The sequence below is a fragment of the Daucus carota genome, chromosome 9 (assembly GCF_001625215.2).
Source record: "Daucus carota subsp. sativus chromosome 9, DH1 v3.0, whole genome shotgun sequence".
In the NCBI taxonomy this organism is placed as follows: Eukaryota; Viridiplantae; Streptophyta; class Magnoliopsida; order Apiales; family Apiaceae; genus Daucus; species Daucus carota.
Genome location: NC_030389.2, coordinates 33,318,224 through 33,334,387, shown reverse-complemented (window position 1 = coordinate 33,334,387; position 16,164 = coordinate 33,318,224). Strand labels below are relative to the sequence as shown.

The following is a 16,164-nucleotide window of genomic DNA, read 5'->3' as shown; positions in this document are numbered from 1 at the left end:
TAAATTGCCTATCCCGGGATTTTTATTCCATGATTTTTCACGTCCAAAATGATTCCCTGCTGCCGTATACATATATTCACGTATAAATGGAAGGGTAACTGATAATCAGTCATTCATATAGGCAAACCATTTTGCTCATCATTTGAACACAGGAAATAATAGTAGTGGCCATGGTCCTTTCTGAGTTTAGTTCATTTAAAGATTAACTACTAGTTGGAATAGTAAGCGAGTAAGTGTTTGTATTACCGGGAAATACGTTACTACAATAGGTCTCTATATAGTACACTCGATAACTCGAACATTTCTCAGTTATTATCAACTATAACAAATAAAGGGAAATGAATGTGAATATGGAAATTCTAATATAATTTCATGTCCAAATATCTGTGCGGAACACGTGAACATGTGGCAAAAAATTACAGAGAAGCACTAATTTTTAATTTCTGCAACTTTAGTGTCAACTAACTGTATAGGGTTGTCAGATTCCGCCGAGGCTTCCTGTGGCAAACGTTGTCAATGTAAAAGAAAAAGTCGTCGTCATCGTGTTAAAAAATTTCTTTAGCTAACTGTAAACAGAAATCACTGATGCCTTCGCTGATAGAGAGAATAGCCAACGAATGCTGACATTAGAAAAGTCCAAAGCACCTGCAGAATGGATAGTTAATTGATTAAAATAAGATGAATATTTTCTGTTTGGCTAGAAAGAGGAGAGGTTTAACTATATACATGCAGATGGCTAATTATATAACACGAAACAAATTTAAGATAGAAGTTATGGTATTTGCCGTATTAATTGCTTGCCACCGCTCCAATCTTTTGATTCTTGTCTGCATGTCATCAATAATGCCTTCCAATGGGGAAGCTTCCCGACTCGGTGAAGATTCTGAAGCTGTACTGCTTCCCTGTTGGTCCATCACAATATCACAGTGGAATATCAGGAAATGATGGCAAACAATAAATCATGCTAAATCTTCTACATAAGAAATAGACTACAGTAGCTATTCAAACATGGTGCCATAGGTCAAATGCCATAGGGAAGATTATAATAAGATAGCATCAGTTTTGATGTGAGTTTCTATAAATTCAGCTACTGTTAGACAAGAGGCGCCTAGAAAAACCGACCTCATACCTCTTCACAAGTTTACTGTCACCTCCTAGGTTGTTCTCTATTAGACTTAAGCTAGATTACAAAAATTTAATGTTTATCCTTAAACCAGAAAAGTTTAAAAATGTATACATAAGAATTCTGCAGAGTTCCAGTCAGTGTTCAATTTGTCTATTTCATCAACTTTGGTTTTGATATTTACCTTTTGAACCTTAAGCGAGTCGGATGTCAGTATAACCCAGGTCAAAATTGGTATCTAGCCTCATATAAACAATCTAATAAGATTCACGTTGCATCAAGCAGGGCTCCTCAAAAAGCTTTCGTATAATGGTAGACACAAATGTAATATAGCACCCGCAATTTAGCCCATTTTCCCCAACACAAAAAGATAGGGAAAACCTCTTAGACATGCACTATTTTACCTAGAACTTAACAAAGAAACAATTCTGCAAAGCTCCATTCTATTCTAAACATAAAACAATATCGGAGGTTCACGTTACTGTGTAGTTTTTGCTTGTTTGCATGTTTTAACTGAATAATTACTTGTACATGACAATAAAGTAATACCTGAGTTTGTATAAAATCAACTAATTCTTGCAACCTTCCGGCCTGCTGGCTACGGATGCCACTTGCACTTCTTTCAAGTACCGGTAATCTCTCCATAATAATTTGCAGATAACTCTGTGCAAAGGGTTAATTGTTGCTTAACAAAATGTAGGCTGCACTAGCATACAGCATCCAAACAACGTTAAAAGACAATACTGGCAACATGAGTATGACACTAAGCACAACCTTTGTGGTATATGAACCCTCCAGCTTTAGTTTTAAACCAGCAGCTACCACAATCTCTCTATTAACCCCTTTGATCTGCAGGTAGGGACTCGGGACATCTTGCAGGTGATCGACCTCAATAAGAATCTACAAATAAAATAGTTTTTCAGTAAGAACATTTCACGCGCACAAGGCTCACAAATAATTTAGTGTTCACAAATAGTGGTCATACATTAGTTCAGGGAAGAAAGAGAATCAAAATGACCAAAAATGGAGCAACTGCTAAGTAATAAATAGAAGAATCATAGTTTGCCCAAAGAACACCATACAATCTACCCCCCAAACTCCGCCCACCATAAATGATAAAGAATTCTTCAGTTGTCAAAAATGTACAAACATTTCAAATGTAAGCTCCAAGATTAAGTATTAAAACATGCCCTTCTGTGAAGACTAATATCATCTTTCATAGATTCGTAGTAGAATCTGTATCTGTAGTATGTGGAGACTATATTAAAAAGTGACAGCCTACATTTCTTGCCCAAACTCTGATCCCACTATATCCATGTCGATAAACAAATATATAGATGAAATAATTGAGCACCTTGCATATGTATATATTATATAGGCAATTGCTCAAATAGAATCACTATAATACATACCAAGAGAAACCACCCCTAATTGACATCACCTTCTCCCTATATAAATCTATGTTACCCCGACTCTTCATTTTGCCTCGAGTACCCGTGTCGGACACTCGGACATGGGTATGGACACTCAACAACATGTAAAATTTTCAAATTATTGCCAAGTCCGACACTCGGACCCGTATCCATATTGGACACTTTTAGCCGAGTCCGGGTAACATAGATATAAACCACCTAGGGCCCACCCCCACTCGATCCACCGCGGGTCCTATTAGGCCCCACCCCGATCCTATTTAGGCCCTCGGGGCCCATCCCCGACCCCAAAATCCTTCCCATTCTACTTAATTGCATTAGTTTGTATTTAGTTTGTATTTTAGTGGTTTGTATTAGAATAGGACCCTAGTGCTGGTAAAAAAAAGTACTGTTGTAGAAATCAAATAGTTGTTTGGTATTTTTTTTTATATTTGTATATTTTTAGTTATAATATTAAAAAAAATGTTTTTGATGAGATTTGATAGTGAAATCTATGACTGCTTCCGACAAAAGCTGAAAAGCAAATATTTGTAAAAGCATGGGAGGACCTACTTTTCCTAAAAGCAGCTTTGAGCTGCTGTTCAAAAAAGTTTTTTTTAGATTTAGCAAACAGTTTTTTCACCTCTTTTCAGCAAAAAACTGTTGCTGCCGTTGTCTCCAACAGCAATGCCAAACATTACCTAAATAGACTTGGGCCCTGTCTGGAGCTTGCAAAATCAGCTTTTCAGTGAAAAGCACGTAAACTTAAAAAGCAGTCTTTCTGAGCCAAAAGCAGAATAAGGAGGTACCCCATGCTTTTAGAAAAAGTTGTTTTTCAGCTTTGCGAAAAGCAATTATAGGTCTCATTATCAAACCTCACCGAAAACATTATTTTTTTTATATTAAATCTAAACTAATGTAAAATTATATTTTTATATTATATCTAAACTAATGTAAATATCAAAAATATTACCAAACAATTATCTGATTTCAGTAACAACACTTTCCTGCTAACAATACAGCATTTATGAACAATGGGTCGGAGGCTTAGAAAATACACAATACCAGATGGTACAAATACGATCCTAGATGATTATTAACAAGGGATAATATCAAAACGATCTTAAAAGAAAGAAGCAGTAGTATAAGTCATCTAATTCAATTATGAGAATTCCACTGGTTCATACTTGTCCTTGACAATTTAATTTACAACCTTTCCATCTTGATAGATGTATGCTGATGCTTCAATATATGCTACAGCTTGATACCTGAAACAAATAGATAAACATGACAGCGGGAAGAGGATGAAATAGATGAAGAAATAATTGAACATACAAATTTTCTCTTCGAGGGGTTTAAGAATCTCTGGTGCTTTTGAAAGAATAAGTTGCAGAGCAAAACCAAAAAATAAACTTTAGTGCTCGAAGGATCAATCATATAGCTTATCCCATAAAAGTGCAGCATACCCAAGATTAAGAAGGCCAGCAACTGTACTGGTGCTAATATCAAAATCCACTTTTGGCTGAATAATGAAATTCCCTTCTCTAATAGGCTAACAATAAAAACACATAGTAAGGAACCCAAATTTATAATAATGTATACCATGATGGCATCGTCTACAAAAATATCTTAAGGACCTCAGACAAAGAAATTTAGATACATATATCGATACCTCGCGTATCAGCAATGCAAATCTTCCCTCGCAAATTCTAACCCGAATGCAATCACTCTCGGCTAATTGGCTATTAGAAGGTATTCCGGAAAGCCTCAAATATATATCAATGAAATTTTGAACGGAACTGCAAATCTTTGTAGGATCAAGGATCTTTAATATATCTTGATAAGCCACCTATAAATGTCAGCAGACTATCAAGGAAATACCAGCTTATGCAACGAAGAAATATGTACTAATGTAGTTAGCTGCCTTACTTCCTTGTTACTTTTCAATACAAATAATGAGCTCTCAGGAGATAGCACAGGATCAAAGTCATTCCTTATTTTGAGCTGCAATGAGATCAAAAGACTTATCAACTCCAAGACACAAAAGAGTGTACAATAATTCCAGTACAACATTCTTGCTGAACATATTTACAGATTTGGTTTAAACAAAAATCAAGTATTCTTCTTTTCACGCTTGACATTCAAGAAATTGCAACAGTTAAGGTTAAACACTAAATACGTTTAAGTGTCCTGCAGTATCATATAGATTCTTTAGCAGTTTATATTAGCAAGCGGAACTCTTAACAACTGTAAATAAACTAACATGTGCATGAACCAGATGTGGTTCAATGTGCTGCTGGAACATGGGAAACACTGTTGTCATGATTTCAGTCTGTGACATAAAGCTTCCGGCCCTACTTTTGTCTCTTTGAACTCGAGAGATAAGATGTGAATGAACACCTCCAACCTGTGTAAGAAAAGCAATTAATTTATACACATCTCGCACAACAATAAACTTGAAGAGATGGACCAAATGAACATTAAGCATCACTAAGCCTTTCTAGTATGTTAGAGGTCATCCTTACAACAGCAATCCATAAGTCTAGCGATTCTCGGATATCTGGGTGCAATGCATAAACACCTTCAAATATCACCTGGTCATCATTGTAGAAAAATGCGTATAAAGAGTCAAAAAATTTGAATGATTTTATTTATGGAAATAAGCAAACAAAGCATCGTTATTGTACCACTCCACAATCTTCTGAAACTTCAAGCTCTTTTAAGCCACTGCGAGCACCAGTCTCCAAATCAAAGACAGGTACTTTTGTTTTCCGAAAATTTCTCATGTCGTCAATATTCTGCAGAAGGGATAAAAGTGAAAAAACATTAATACAAAGGACTTTGGGAAAGGAATATGACTGCATCTTCATCTATTTGGGCAAGTGTTGCATTGAACATCTCAAACATATAAGAGCTTTCTTAAACCAGATAACAATATTGCAGCAACCAGCTGATTTTCAAAAGACAAGGTTTAATAATCCTGGACTAAGCTTATGACTTATAAAGATAAGGTGTTTATCACAATCTACACACCAACCGAAAACACTACAATACCTTAGACAGCAAAGCAAGATCAAGTGAGCTAAAATCATCATTTTTAAAGTCCTTCACTTGTTCAGATCTATGATAGCTTTCCAGAGAAACAACTTCACAACCAACAATATTCGCCATCTTACGAGCCAGACTAGTTTTCCCAGACCCACTTGGACCTCCTATCGGAAACACAACAGCAGAAAAAACTTTAGGACATTAAGGCCTCATAGGTAAACACCAAACATGAAACAACTTACATGCCATATCAACAAACATCCAAAGATGGATCTGATCCACTATATATGTATCGTTACGATAGTTTGCACTACCGCCAGATTAGATGAGAAGATTAAACCGTAAGAACATGTTGCCACAAATCAAGAAACATATATCACCTCCAGATTATGGTGTGTCTGGTTGGCATAAATGGAAATGAGATGAAAAAGTATGGGAGGTTGTAAAGGAAAACATAGGTGTACTGAAAGAAAAGAGACATGAGATCAGGCTGTAAATGGAATGTAGGAAGTAGAATATTGCATTTGCAAACGATATGGAATAGAGAATCCCAAAACAAGTGTAAGAAGGATGGAACAACTTATTGCAAAATCTATGATTTTGTCAAATACTGTCAATAAAGAAACTAAATCATGGTTAAAAATCAACCAAGTTGCTACTTCGTACCTTTCCTCCCAGCCAACTGACTCACAAAAATCATCATCAAGAAAAATAAGATGATGAAGATCCAAATTTGAAGATGATTTCAGACATTTTATTCATTTAAGAAAGTATTATGATGACAATTTCCTTAAGATAAGGCATAACAATCTGAGATTTTAAAGTCATACATCATTTTCAGTTCAGTGTCATATCCAAGAAAGCTCACTTCTTAAATTTAATCAAGGAGTAGGTAGCATAATTTTTGAGAAAACCAATATAGAAAATAAAAATATTCAACTGCATCAGCATAACATATAGTTAGTAGAACAGTAGAAACAAAGTTTGCAAACAACACTTGATCAAATCTTTAACTTTTGTAGTATAGGTTGGCAAGTCAAAATATGAACAGTTCAACATCGGCCACCTAGAGGACCAAAAGACATTACTTGTTACTTGTGGGAACTTACAAACGATCTAGCCACCCCCTAAATAAAATAACATATCCCTATTTGTTAACTTGCTCATTTGGTAGATAACAAGGTAACAAAACTCAGGTTTTTCTTTTTTCTCCAGCGTCTGGTCTTTACTTAATCATGCTATTTGACTTGCTAGGGACTAGAAGGCAATCAGAAATTTTTTTAAGATATCCATATTAATGACAACAAACACATATGAAAGACAATAAAGAGAGTACACAACAGAAAGGTAAGTAGAATTACCAATACCAACTATGACAGGGTGACCTTTGGTCTCCAACAAAGCCTAAAAGTACACAAATACTGTTAGACACCTGTGAGAACTGCTTGACAATTTTAGAGTTACAAGTCCCTCAAAATTGAATATATTATCATAATGTAAAATTCTTAATATACTAATATCTATTCCAACAAATTTCATAACATATATCATATACTTGTATCGCTTGAACAGCAAGAAGCAATCCCCTATCCAGATCATATGAATCAGGCATTGGTGCGAGCTGCAGGGTATCCCTGGAAGAAGGATCTGTGATTTTTTCAAGACAGGAATATGTGCATACAAGTCGTAAACATAAGAAAAGAACAATTACATAACAGAATACCAAAAAGGAAACTTGTTTCGCCTCCAATTAGTAAAAATATATACCAATTGCAGGTCCACCAGAAACTGGATGATCCGATGAAATAAACTGCCAAGTGGCTAGTACAGGTTCCATTTTTGACTTGGTAGGAGAACGAGTCCATGGCTGCGACATTTCATCAAGAGGATTGACAATGTTTGGTGGAATGCGGAGAGGCTTTGGTGCAGCAATCAAGCCTCCTTCAGTCGTGGTCACAGATCTACTAGATAATGGTGGTGGTGTATTAACACGTGGTACACCTGCAGGCCGAATAGGTTAACTAATAGAAGTATTATATTAAGAAACATTAATCTCTTTGGTGGAAAATATCATTTATAACAAGACTTGATAAATCTCAATAAAGACTTCATTCTTCACAAAATTTTCTTTTACGGTCTTTTTACTTGGATTTTATTGTAGTCATCGAGTCATTCAATTTTTTACTGATTTCATAATTCTCCAGTTCATGCCTACTCATACATATTAACATGCGTTAATTTAGAAGAACCATCAAGAATTTCCATCTCATAACCTTTTCTTTCAAGGATCATTTCAAGATAAGATTTTGTGATCCATGGTCCATTGATACCCATCCTTGATGCCTCAGCTCCAACCGTCTACACGAAGACAACATAAAGAAAAGTTTACAATTGTTAAAAACAAGTCCATTGTCAATTACGATAAAAATATTTACATGCGGAAATTATATAATTTAATTTTCAACAACTTGACAGAATGAAAGAAAACAATATTAATAAATTTAAAATAGAATCACATCCAAACCCAAAAGGGTGCATCTCTAGGATTATTCTCCCAGAGCGATAGCCTTGGTCAGCCCATAAAAAAGAAACATATTAATATTAGGATGCTTCTGCTACAGAAGGACACCAGTAGCACAAGCCTAAATGCGTGTAAACTGCTTCTTTGCTAGTACAGTGTGCACACTATGATTTCCACTCCAAACTTGTACTAGTCAAAACTCAATTCCAATTCTCTTGTAATTAGTTCACCAAGTTAACTGTTTCAATAAACCAATAAGCCAGAGGTGACCCAACTTAACTGTACTAGTCAAAACTCACTTCCAATTCTCTTGTAATTAGTTCACCAAGAAAACTGTTTCAATAAGCCAGAAGTGACCCAACTATTGCATAACTTCTTAAAACAAGATACTTTCAAGTTTCAGCTTATTTTAAAACAAGGCAGCGTTTTCCCACCTTATTAATTCGTGCAATTCAATTATTGTACTAGTTTATTTAGCAAGTTCCGACACGTCCTTTTTAACAACTTCTTGTCAAATTAAAATGCACAGGAGCTTTAAGTATTTGTAACAATAACAGGATAACAAATAATCTAAGTTGCTTCATTTCTCTCTTTGATTAGTGCCTAGACAAACTACCTCCTTGTGTATCACACAGTGTAGCAAGAAAATACATTATCTAAGTATGACATATAGTGCAATTAGAGTCAACATAAGGAACTGTCTCTAGAGGGATATTCAAAGAACTATAATAACATATCTGTCCTGCTTCTACCGAGAACTAAATCATCTTCCTGTAATCCTAACACAAATTCGAAGTGTGCAATTTTGACACCAAAATCCTAAAATAGAGGGCAAAAGTGTGTAATGAAATTCAAGTTTGGTAGAATTATTAAGGGAAGAAAATTCATACTTTCCTATTTGTACCACGAAGCACCATATATGTCTCACCAAGAGTATCAATACTTTCAAGTGACATTGAAAGGTTTCCATCACTAACTGATGTGGATGACCGCTTATAACTAACTACAACAGTGTAGCCCAAAGCCAATAATCCACCAAGAGTCATCCGTCCAACCTGGTACAACAGCAAAAAAGAATAAAAAGAAACAAACTATTCAGGACGTTTAATTTAACACCAAATTTTGCACCAATAACAATTGCATAAAATTATAACTCTGTTAAAGATGAGCGAAAAGGGTCTGAAGATTTATAGTTCACTATGTTGGCAATGTTTATATCATATATTATATATATAGGGTCGCACTTAGTGGAGAACAGTTTTTAGCATGAGAACACTATTGTTCTGCGACAGAGCAATACAACATTCAAAAGTGAAAATTTTCCAAAACAATTGTTCTGCACTTTCTAAGAAGTGCAGAACAACTGTTCTCGCTGTTCTCACAAACAAAATATTCTCTCCTGAATCACTGCATATGTGTGTGTGTGTGTAAGATGATTTTGAAGAGTTGGCTGCAAAGAAAATGCCTAACCTCGAATTCAGCTTTGGGCCGGATGATATAATTTTTGTCAACTATCCTTTGATCACCCAGTGAAAGATAGTACTTAATACCAGATTGTCGGACTTTAATCCAATCATTTATATGTGCTTCCTCACTTGCAGATGGAGGCCTTAGGTACATCTCGATAAAACTGAAGCAAATTTTGCACCATAATATATCATAACCATATATATTTATAGAGAAATAAAGAAAAATCACATGACCCACAATGCAAGAATGATAAATAAGAACACAACCCCATTTAGAAACTCACTTCTCAGGTATTGGTTCCTTTCCATGAAATGCATAAGCTGAAAGTCCACTTTTTGACTGCTAGAAACAGACAACATTTTAGCTTAGAGAGGCACATAATTAACAAAATCTATCTTACAACAAGCCAGTGGATGAAATGAAGGACACAAAGAAGACATGATAGACTTGCTTGTTGAAACTCTTACACAGGGGTCATTTATCACAGTATTGTTTCTTATAAAAGCATTTAGTCATCAACCTCGTTCATACATTTACGAATAGGCCATTCCTATCTATTTCTTTCTTGTGCTTTGAGTTAATTTTGTCAACATCATTGTGCAACTAGGTGTTTCACATCGAAACACAACCCAAGGTGGGTTCGTTGTAACTATGTAGCCTCCAAGTTCTCTCTCTGATGCTTCATTCTAAGATACTACACGCTTCATTCTAAGATACTACACGCTTAAATTTATGGCCTAACTATATGATATGCCTCCTTTTGATATCCAAAAAAGAGATATGAAGCAGGTTTAAGATTATTTTTCCAGGGCGCAGAAAGGGCAAAACTTATATGATGCATGGATGGAAAACTATATTGTGCGTTCTTTACAACAGAAGTGCAAAGCAAACACACATGCATTTCCTTCGTATTAATCTCAGTCACTTCGAAAAAAATATGCAGTGAAGCAAACAGTTGAATGTGTCACCATAAGTCCAGAACTTCCCTGTTACACCTTATTAAGAAACCAAGTAGAAAGCAGTTTCATGCAACCCATAAGCATGAAACGACATATTTATCTTGTCTTGCAATCATAACAATAAAATAAAATAAACGCTTACAGACCTCGCTTTTACACTTCAGCTTGTAGATTGGCTCTCTAAACGAAGAAACAAAACTGTTATTAATCCTGATCTGCAAAGTGAAATATTGTAAGCTCCAACAAATTATATAATGGATCAGGACAATAGGAAATTAATGGCCTACCTGTGCATGATGAAGATCTGGCTCGATGTGTTTTCTAAACAATGGGAAGATGCTATCAATCAGGTAGTCTAATGAACAAGATTCCCCGATATCATATTTTACCTTCGAAAGCAGACTAAAGTGTACACCGCCAACCTAATTTCCGCAAATAAACAAGATGCACTTTCATAGGTTTACAAATGTTGTCATAACTAGAAAATGTAAACCTGAATGACTACACTACACAATGAAGAATTAATGGATCATAACACAAAAGGAGAAGAAAGCTTTACCACTGCAACTCGTATATCAAGCAGAGAACGCAATCTCGCATGCAAAGCATATGTACCATCAACTATCACCTAAAACAATTTAATTCAGAGCTTAAAATATTGAATAAATTTGAGCAAGTCCAACAATGTCCTGACAAGTGCCTTACATATATATTAAAAAAATTGTGTCTTACTGATTCAGGACACTATTTTGGTACATGAACTCCAACAATATGCCTTATAATTGTGCCTTATTATTATAATAATAATAAAATTGAAATACTATTGGAGGGAAGGGAAAAGATGAAAGAAGATATATATTTTGAAATAGAGGGAAGCTAATTTCTTATTGATACATGCATAGTGGTTCCTTAAAAATAAGGCACTTGTTAGATGTCCTAGTGTTTTAAGGCACGGCTAGGACATTGTTGGAGCACTCATTTGTTCCAAATGCCATAAATTTGGACTAGGACAATGTTGGACTTGCCCTAAGAGTGGATGAGATGGGTATACAACTCACCACTCCAGCAGAAGCATTCTTTATGACTTTAGATCCAATTCTCCTTTTTTCTTGGAAATCAAACACTGGAGTCAGGGCATCTTTGCCTCTTATCAGATCCTAAATCAACATGATAGTTTAGCTATGCCATATCTCTATCAGGATCAACCAATCATCTAAACATATACAACACAAGTGGAAAGATATATGCATTTGCGCTGCCCACCTCAAGATTCTGCACAAGAAGGTCAAAGTCTATTGGATTCAAGTCGTTTCCATCATCAACTACAATGCGATAGTGCTCCATTGATATAACTGTACAACGAATAACTGATGCCACTTTCTCCGCTAAGCTTCAATTACCAAGAAATTGATTATCTTTATGTGTACAGCAATACAAGGAAACAATAATTGACGGTAGGGTGCACTAAACAACAATGAGAACAATACCTTGTTTTACCTGACCCACTAGGGCCGCCTATGCCAACAGTCACAAGACCATCTTTCTTTGATCTTAATTCTTGTATTGATTTTACTAACAAATAGTTTCCACGGTCAAACGGCTGCAGAATTCAAGCCACAACAAAGTGAGATGATATTTCTTATCGAACACAATTCACCAGAATCTTATAAGCATTAACAATACAAGTTTACTAGAAGCAAACCCGATCTGAACTAGCATAGCCGTACAACATTATAAACCTTAATGCTAAACCACGACTAAGGAACATTTTGAAGATCACTTCTATATAACATCATACATAGAGATTTTTGTGTGCAGTACTTAGCTTACAGAGGCAAACAGATATACAATGTACTGTGTATCGATGAATCATCAAATTACAGTACAAGTATGAGCATCATACAACTTCACAAGAAGCATGCCTAACCATACCAAGACGGCCATTTTCTTTTAGTCCAAGGGTGTTAAATGTAGGCTTATTTAACCCATGTTCTAGAGAAGTAAAAGACTTGCAGCTTTCAAGAAAACATGTAAAATGTTTGGTAAGATGTTGAAATTTATCTTTTTTTGAATTAGAAATTGTAAGAAAGGCAGAAGGGAGTGCGAACGAAAAAAAGAGAAGAAGTTAAGCAGTAAAGGTATACCTTGAAATAGCATAAAAGAACATAATAAACAATGCAGTAAAATGCAAGTATGACAAGAAATATACTAGCTCTCTTTTTACCCCCTCCCCGCTGTTTATCCTGATAGCACATTATCTATGACAGCTTCCTGACTCTTCCCCTTTCAATCCTATACCCTTATTACACCCATAGCATCTTATTCGTGGTGGCACTAAATTTTTAAAAGAAAGCTTTAATCCTGCATCTTTAAGGTTCACGTCCTCGGAGAAGGCCTACGTAAGAGTGGTCTAAACTCTAAACCACAACAAATGTAATTTACATATTAATAATTTATATCATATATAGACAACTCATCATGTGCTACTTCCCAAGGCAAACAGATAGTTATGCACACACAAGTTGCCCGTCTTATCAACACAATTAAACATATAATCAAAAACTTATACATCTAAGTGAATTAAACAAGACCACAAAAGTACACATACAATACAAACTATGAGAACGGCAAAACTACAATGAAGCAGCAATTTGCATATTCACAGTCAATCAACAAGTAAAGACATGATGAGATAACTGGATGTGTGTTACTTAGATGCAAAGATATATTCATACATGACTTAACAAACACCATGTATGCCATCTACTAGTAATTCATCAAATTATCTATACATGTAACAGGATTACACATGTTCACAAAAAGCATCAAAAGCTAAACTAAGAGAACTGGGCATCACTTATAAACCTTATAAAAAATGATTTGCAAAATAACAGTCAATAAACATATAAAGAGTAGACAGGTGACTCGATGTGTGTTACTTACAAGATACGAGAAAATATCGTCACAGATATACATATATACTATGCAACTATTCCTCAAATAATCAAATTAAATTTAGAGCTCAATGTGTCTTTAACACCAACGAGAACAAGTTTACATATAAACTTTTCAAATGCAATCGAGTAATTCATCAAATCATTAGTACAAGTACGCGAATCAGACACAGCAAAAGTAAGTTAAAAATAAACATAATCAAGTTATTCATCAAATTATCAAGACATGCACTCAAACCAGGCACAGTACAGGCGAAATTAGATGCACAACAATCCACAAACAAAAGCGTAAACAGTGAACTCAATGTGCATTTCTTGCATACGCAGACAAAAACACATATGCAGCTTAACGTAATCAAGTAATCCATCTAATTATCATCCACCCTAAGCTAATCAGGAACTGTAAAAGTGAACAAGAACCAAACGCAATCAAGTATTTCATTATTCATAAAATTTAAAGTAATCGGATAATTAATAGAATTATCAATAAAAGTGAGCGATTAGGCACGCAATCGAGCAATTCATCAAACTATCAAACACGCGACCAAATTAGGCGCAACGACAACGACTAAACAGCGACGAAAAAGCACAAACCACATGAAGAGGCAGCGATTGAAGAATCGACGAGGACGACGACGTGGACGGCTGTTGCTCGTAGTAATCTCTCCCGCCTTCCTGTAAAACTCGCTTCAACACATCATCATCCATTGATGAGATTGATGATCGCAGCTCGAAGCTGCGTTTCTTGTAGAGAACGAAACTGTGTGTGTCCAAAAGTGTTGAGAGAATCGAGAATAATAAGATTGCTTGGGGGTGTGTGTATAGGTGGGTGGGGAATACAGTAACGGATTCCCGCTAGTTAGTTATTTGGTTTGAGGGTCTCGAGAAATGAGATGGGGGTGATTGAGCGAGTTTGGGACGTGGCGTGGGAAGGTTTGAGTTGCGGGATGAATCAGTGTGGGGCTTTTGCTTGGGCCTGGTTGTGGCGTGCGAGCTTAGCTGTGGTCTTCTCTATGCGGTGAATTCCAGTCCGAAATCGAACCCAACCAAATCCGCGACCCGAAACCGGACTGATTCAGATTCGTGTGTATATTAAAACTAGCAATTTGGCCCGTGCTTCGCGGGTAACGCTTGAATTTTTAATTTTAAATAATTAATTGTAATGTGTTTTTAATTATAACATTGACTAATAAAAATATAATAGGCTCTCATAGTATTACGAATTATAATTGTTATTCTCTGAAACACAATATAATATTAATCTTTGAGTGATTTGAAATTTAACGAAGTTAAGTTTAATTCATTAGACGGAATTGAATATCAGATACTTTACATGGTAGGAGCATTATTCTTGAAACTTTAGAGCAATAAATATAGTAAAGTTTGCTTTACACGGTAGGAGCATTATTCTTAAAACTTTAGGGCAATAAATATAGTAAAGTGCCTGCAGATAGAGGGCAAGATTACTTCCACATGTATGCTAAAAAAGGTTTGAATTTTGAACAGAACTTGAGTTTAATGAACTACACGAAACTATTGCCTGAACATTGGTGAATAAGCTTCGAGACAAAATGAAAGAAACCACTGCCTGAACATTGGAGAATATGCTCTAAGACAAAATGAAAGAATTAATACTTCTGATGACAGAAGTAGTTCATGGATCTATAAGTTTATAAGCTTAAATAATAGTGCCTGTGCTTAGCACACGGTACTTTTATTATGTTTTTCTAATTAATTTTAACATCATTTTATTGTGATAACGCAATATTTTATATTTTTTACTATTTTATTTTATGTTTATCGCCAGTTAACATTTATATTAACAACTATATTTAATCTGAATATATAACTATGTGGGAAAAATGTTATCTACTATCAAATTTTAATTATTAATTACAAACCATGAATAATATTAAAAATTGTGTCATGTAATTTTATTTGTATAAATCATTATATATAATTCTCCATCTTTTTTAATAATTGGTGTTTTCCGAGTAAGTTCTAAAATTATGTCAAAATCTAGTACGGTGTATTGAACACATTATATCTATTTATATTTAAATATTAATATTCATAAATTTAGATTTGATTTTTATCAATATCAAATATTTTTTTATATTTCAATAACATTTTTTTCTAAAAGACCTGCTGCAAATTTCAAAAAAATTGTATAACAGTCATTGTTAAATTAATATAAATATATCGACCATCAAACATGTGCGCGATAAAACTAATAATCTTAATCAAGATTTCGTCAAAAAAAAATGAAAAATAATCTTAATCAAGATTAACAATGTTGAAGCATAATCGACTTATTAGACATTAAAAATTCATAAAAATTGCGGAAAATGAAGGGCACACCTCAACAATCACATGCTTCAAATATTTGTGTATGCTTAAGATGATAAAAATAGAAGTCAAATATTTAATATTTATCATAATATAATCTAGTGACTTGTCTCTGAAATTTGTAATTTTTTTTCCAGAGGAAGGTATTAGAAGAATATAAGTGAGACACTTTGGTCTTGGTTGGTTTAAGAATATATAATTTTTTATTACTTGCTTTTCTCTTGAATTTATTGAAAATAACATGCCTATCTATAAAAAATAATATGATAAAAAATGATAAAAAATATCAAAGATAAATCAAGTCACATAAATTCCTATTCAGTCGCCGCAT

At 34.6% G+C, this 16,164-nt stretch overlaps 1 protein-coding gene across 3 annotated transcripts; it reads right to left on the bottom strand.

Annotated features, from left to right (window-relative positions):
• Window positions 1–339: 339 nt before the first annotated feature.
• On the bottom strand, window positions 340–14,468 carry LOC108202775 (uncharacterized). Of its 3 annotated transcripts, none has more exons than XM_017371311.2 (26): window positions 14,079–14,468; window positions 12,018–12,130; window positions 11,794–11,920; window positions 11,589–11,687; window positions 11,090–11,158; window positions 10,818–10,952; window positions 10,677–10,745; window positions 9,855–9,910; window positions 9,572–9,731; window positions 8,992–9,156; window positions 7,854–7,938; window positions 7,348–7,581; window positions 7,136–7,227; window positions 6,942–6,984; window positions 5,587–5,744; window positions 5,220–5,330; window positions 5,058–5,126; window positions 4,796–4,939; window positions 4,462–4,536; window positions 4,205–4,381; window positions 3,999–4,084; window positions 3,746–3,800; window positions 1,898–2,023; window positions 1,673–1,786; window positions 786–902; window positions 340–645 (listed from the first exon to the last, which is right to left on the bottom strand). In XM_017371311.2, the coding sequence occupies exons 1-26, from the start codon at window positions 14,190–14,192 to the stop codon at window positions 580–582; spliced, it is 2,859 nt and encodes a 952-aa protein (XP_017226800.1). In that variant the 5' UTR covers window positions 14,193–14,468; the 3' UTR covers window positions 340–579. The 3 variants fall into 3 exon arrangements, with proteins under 3 accessions (XP_017226800.1, XP_017226799.1, XP_017226801.1); XM_017371310.2 differs by having other exon boundaries at window positions 9,855–9,913; window positions 14,079–14,341; XM_017371312.2 differs by lacking the exons at window positions 340–645; window positions 786–902; window positions 1,673–1,786 and having other exon boundaries at window positions 1,899–2,023; window positions 3,720–3,800; window positions 9,855–9,913; window positions 14,079–14,341.
• Between the last annotated feature and the right edge of the window lie 1,696 nt (window positions 14,469–16,164).

What these genes read in the sequence shown, in the direction of transcription:
- LOC108202775 (XM_017371310.2), bottom strand. Translation starts at nt 14,192, where the DNA reads ATGGATGATGATGTGTTGAAGCGAGTTTTACAGGAAGGCGGGAGAGAT. An exon ending in AATGATCCTTGAAAGAAAAG is followed by an intron (nt 7,582 to 7,853) that starts GTTATGAGATGG and finishes TTCGGCCTGCAG; the next exon opens with GTGTACCACGTGTTAATACA. An exon ending in GCTGGCCTTCTTAATCTTGG is followed by an intron (nt 3,801 to 3,998) that starts GTATGCTGCACT and finishes TATTTGTTTCAG; the next exon opens with GTATCAAGCTGTAGCATATA.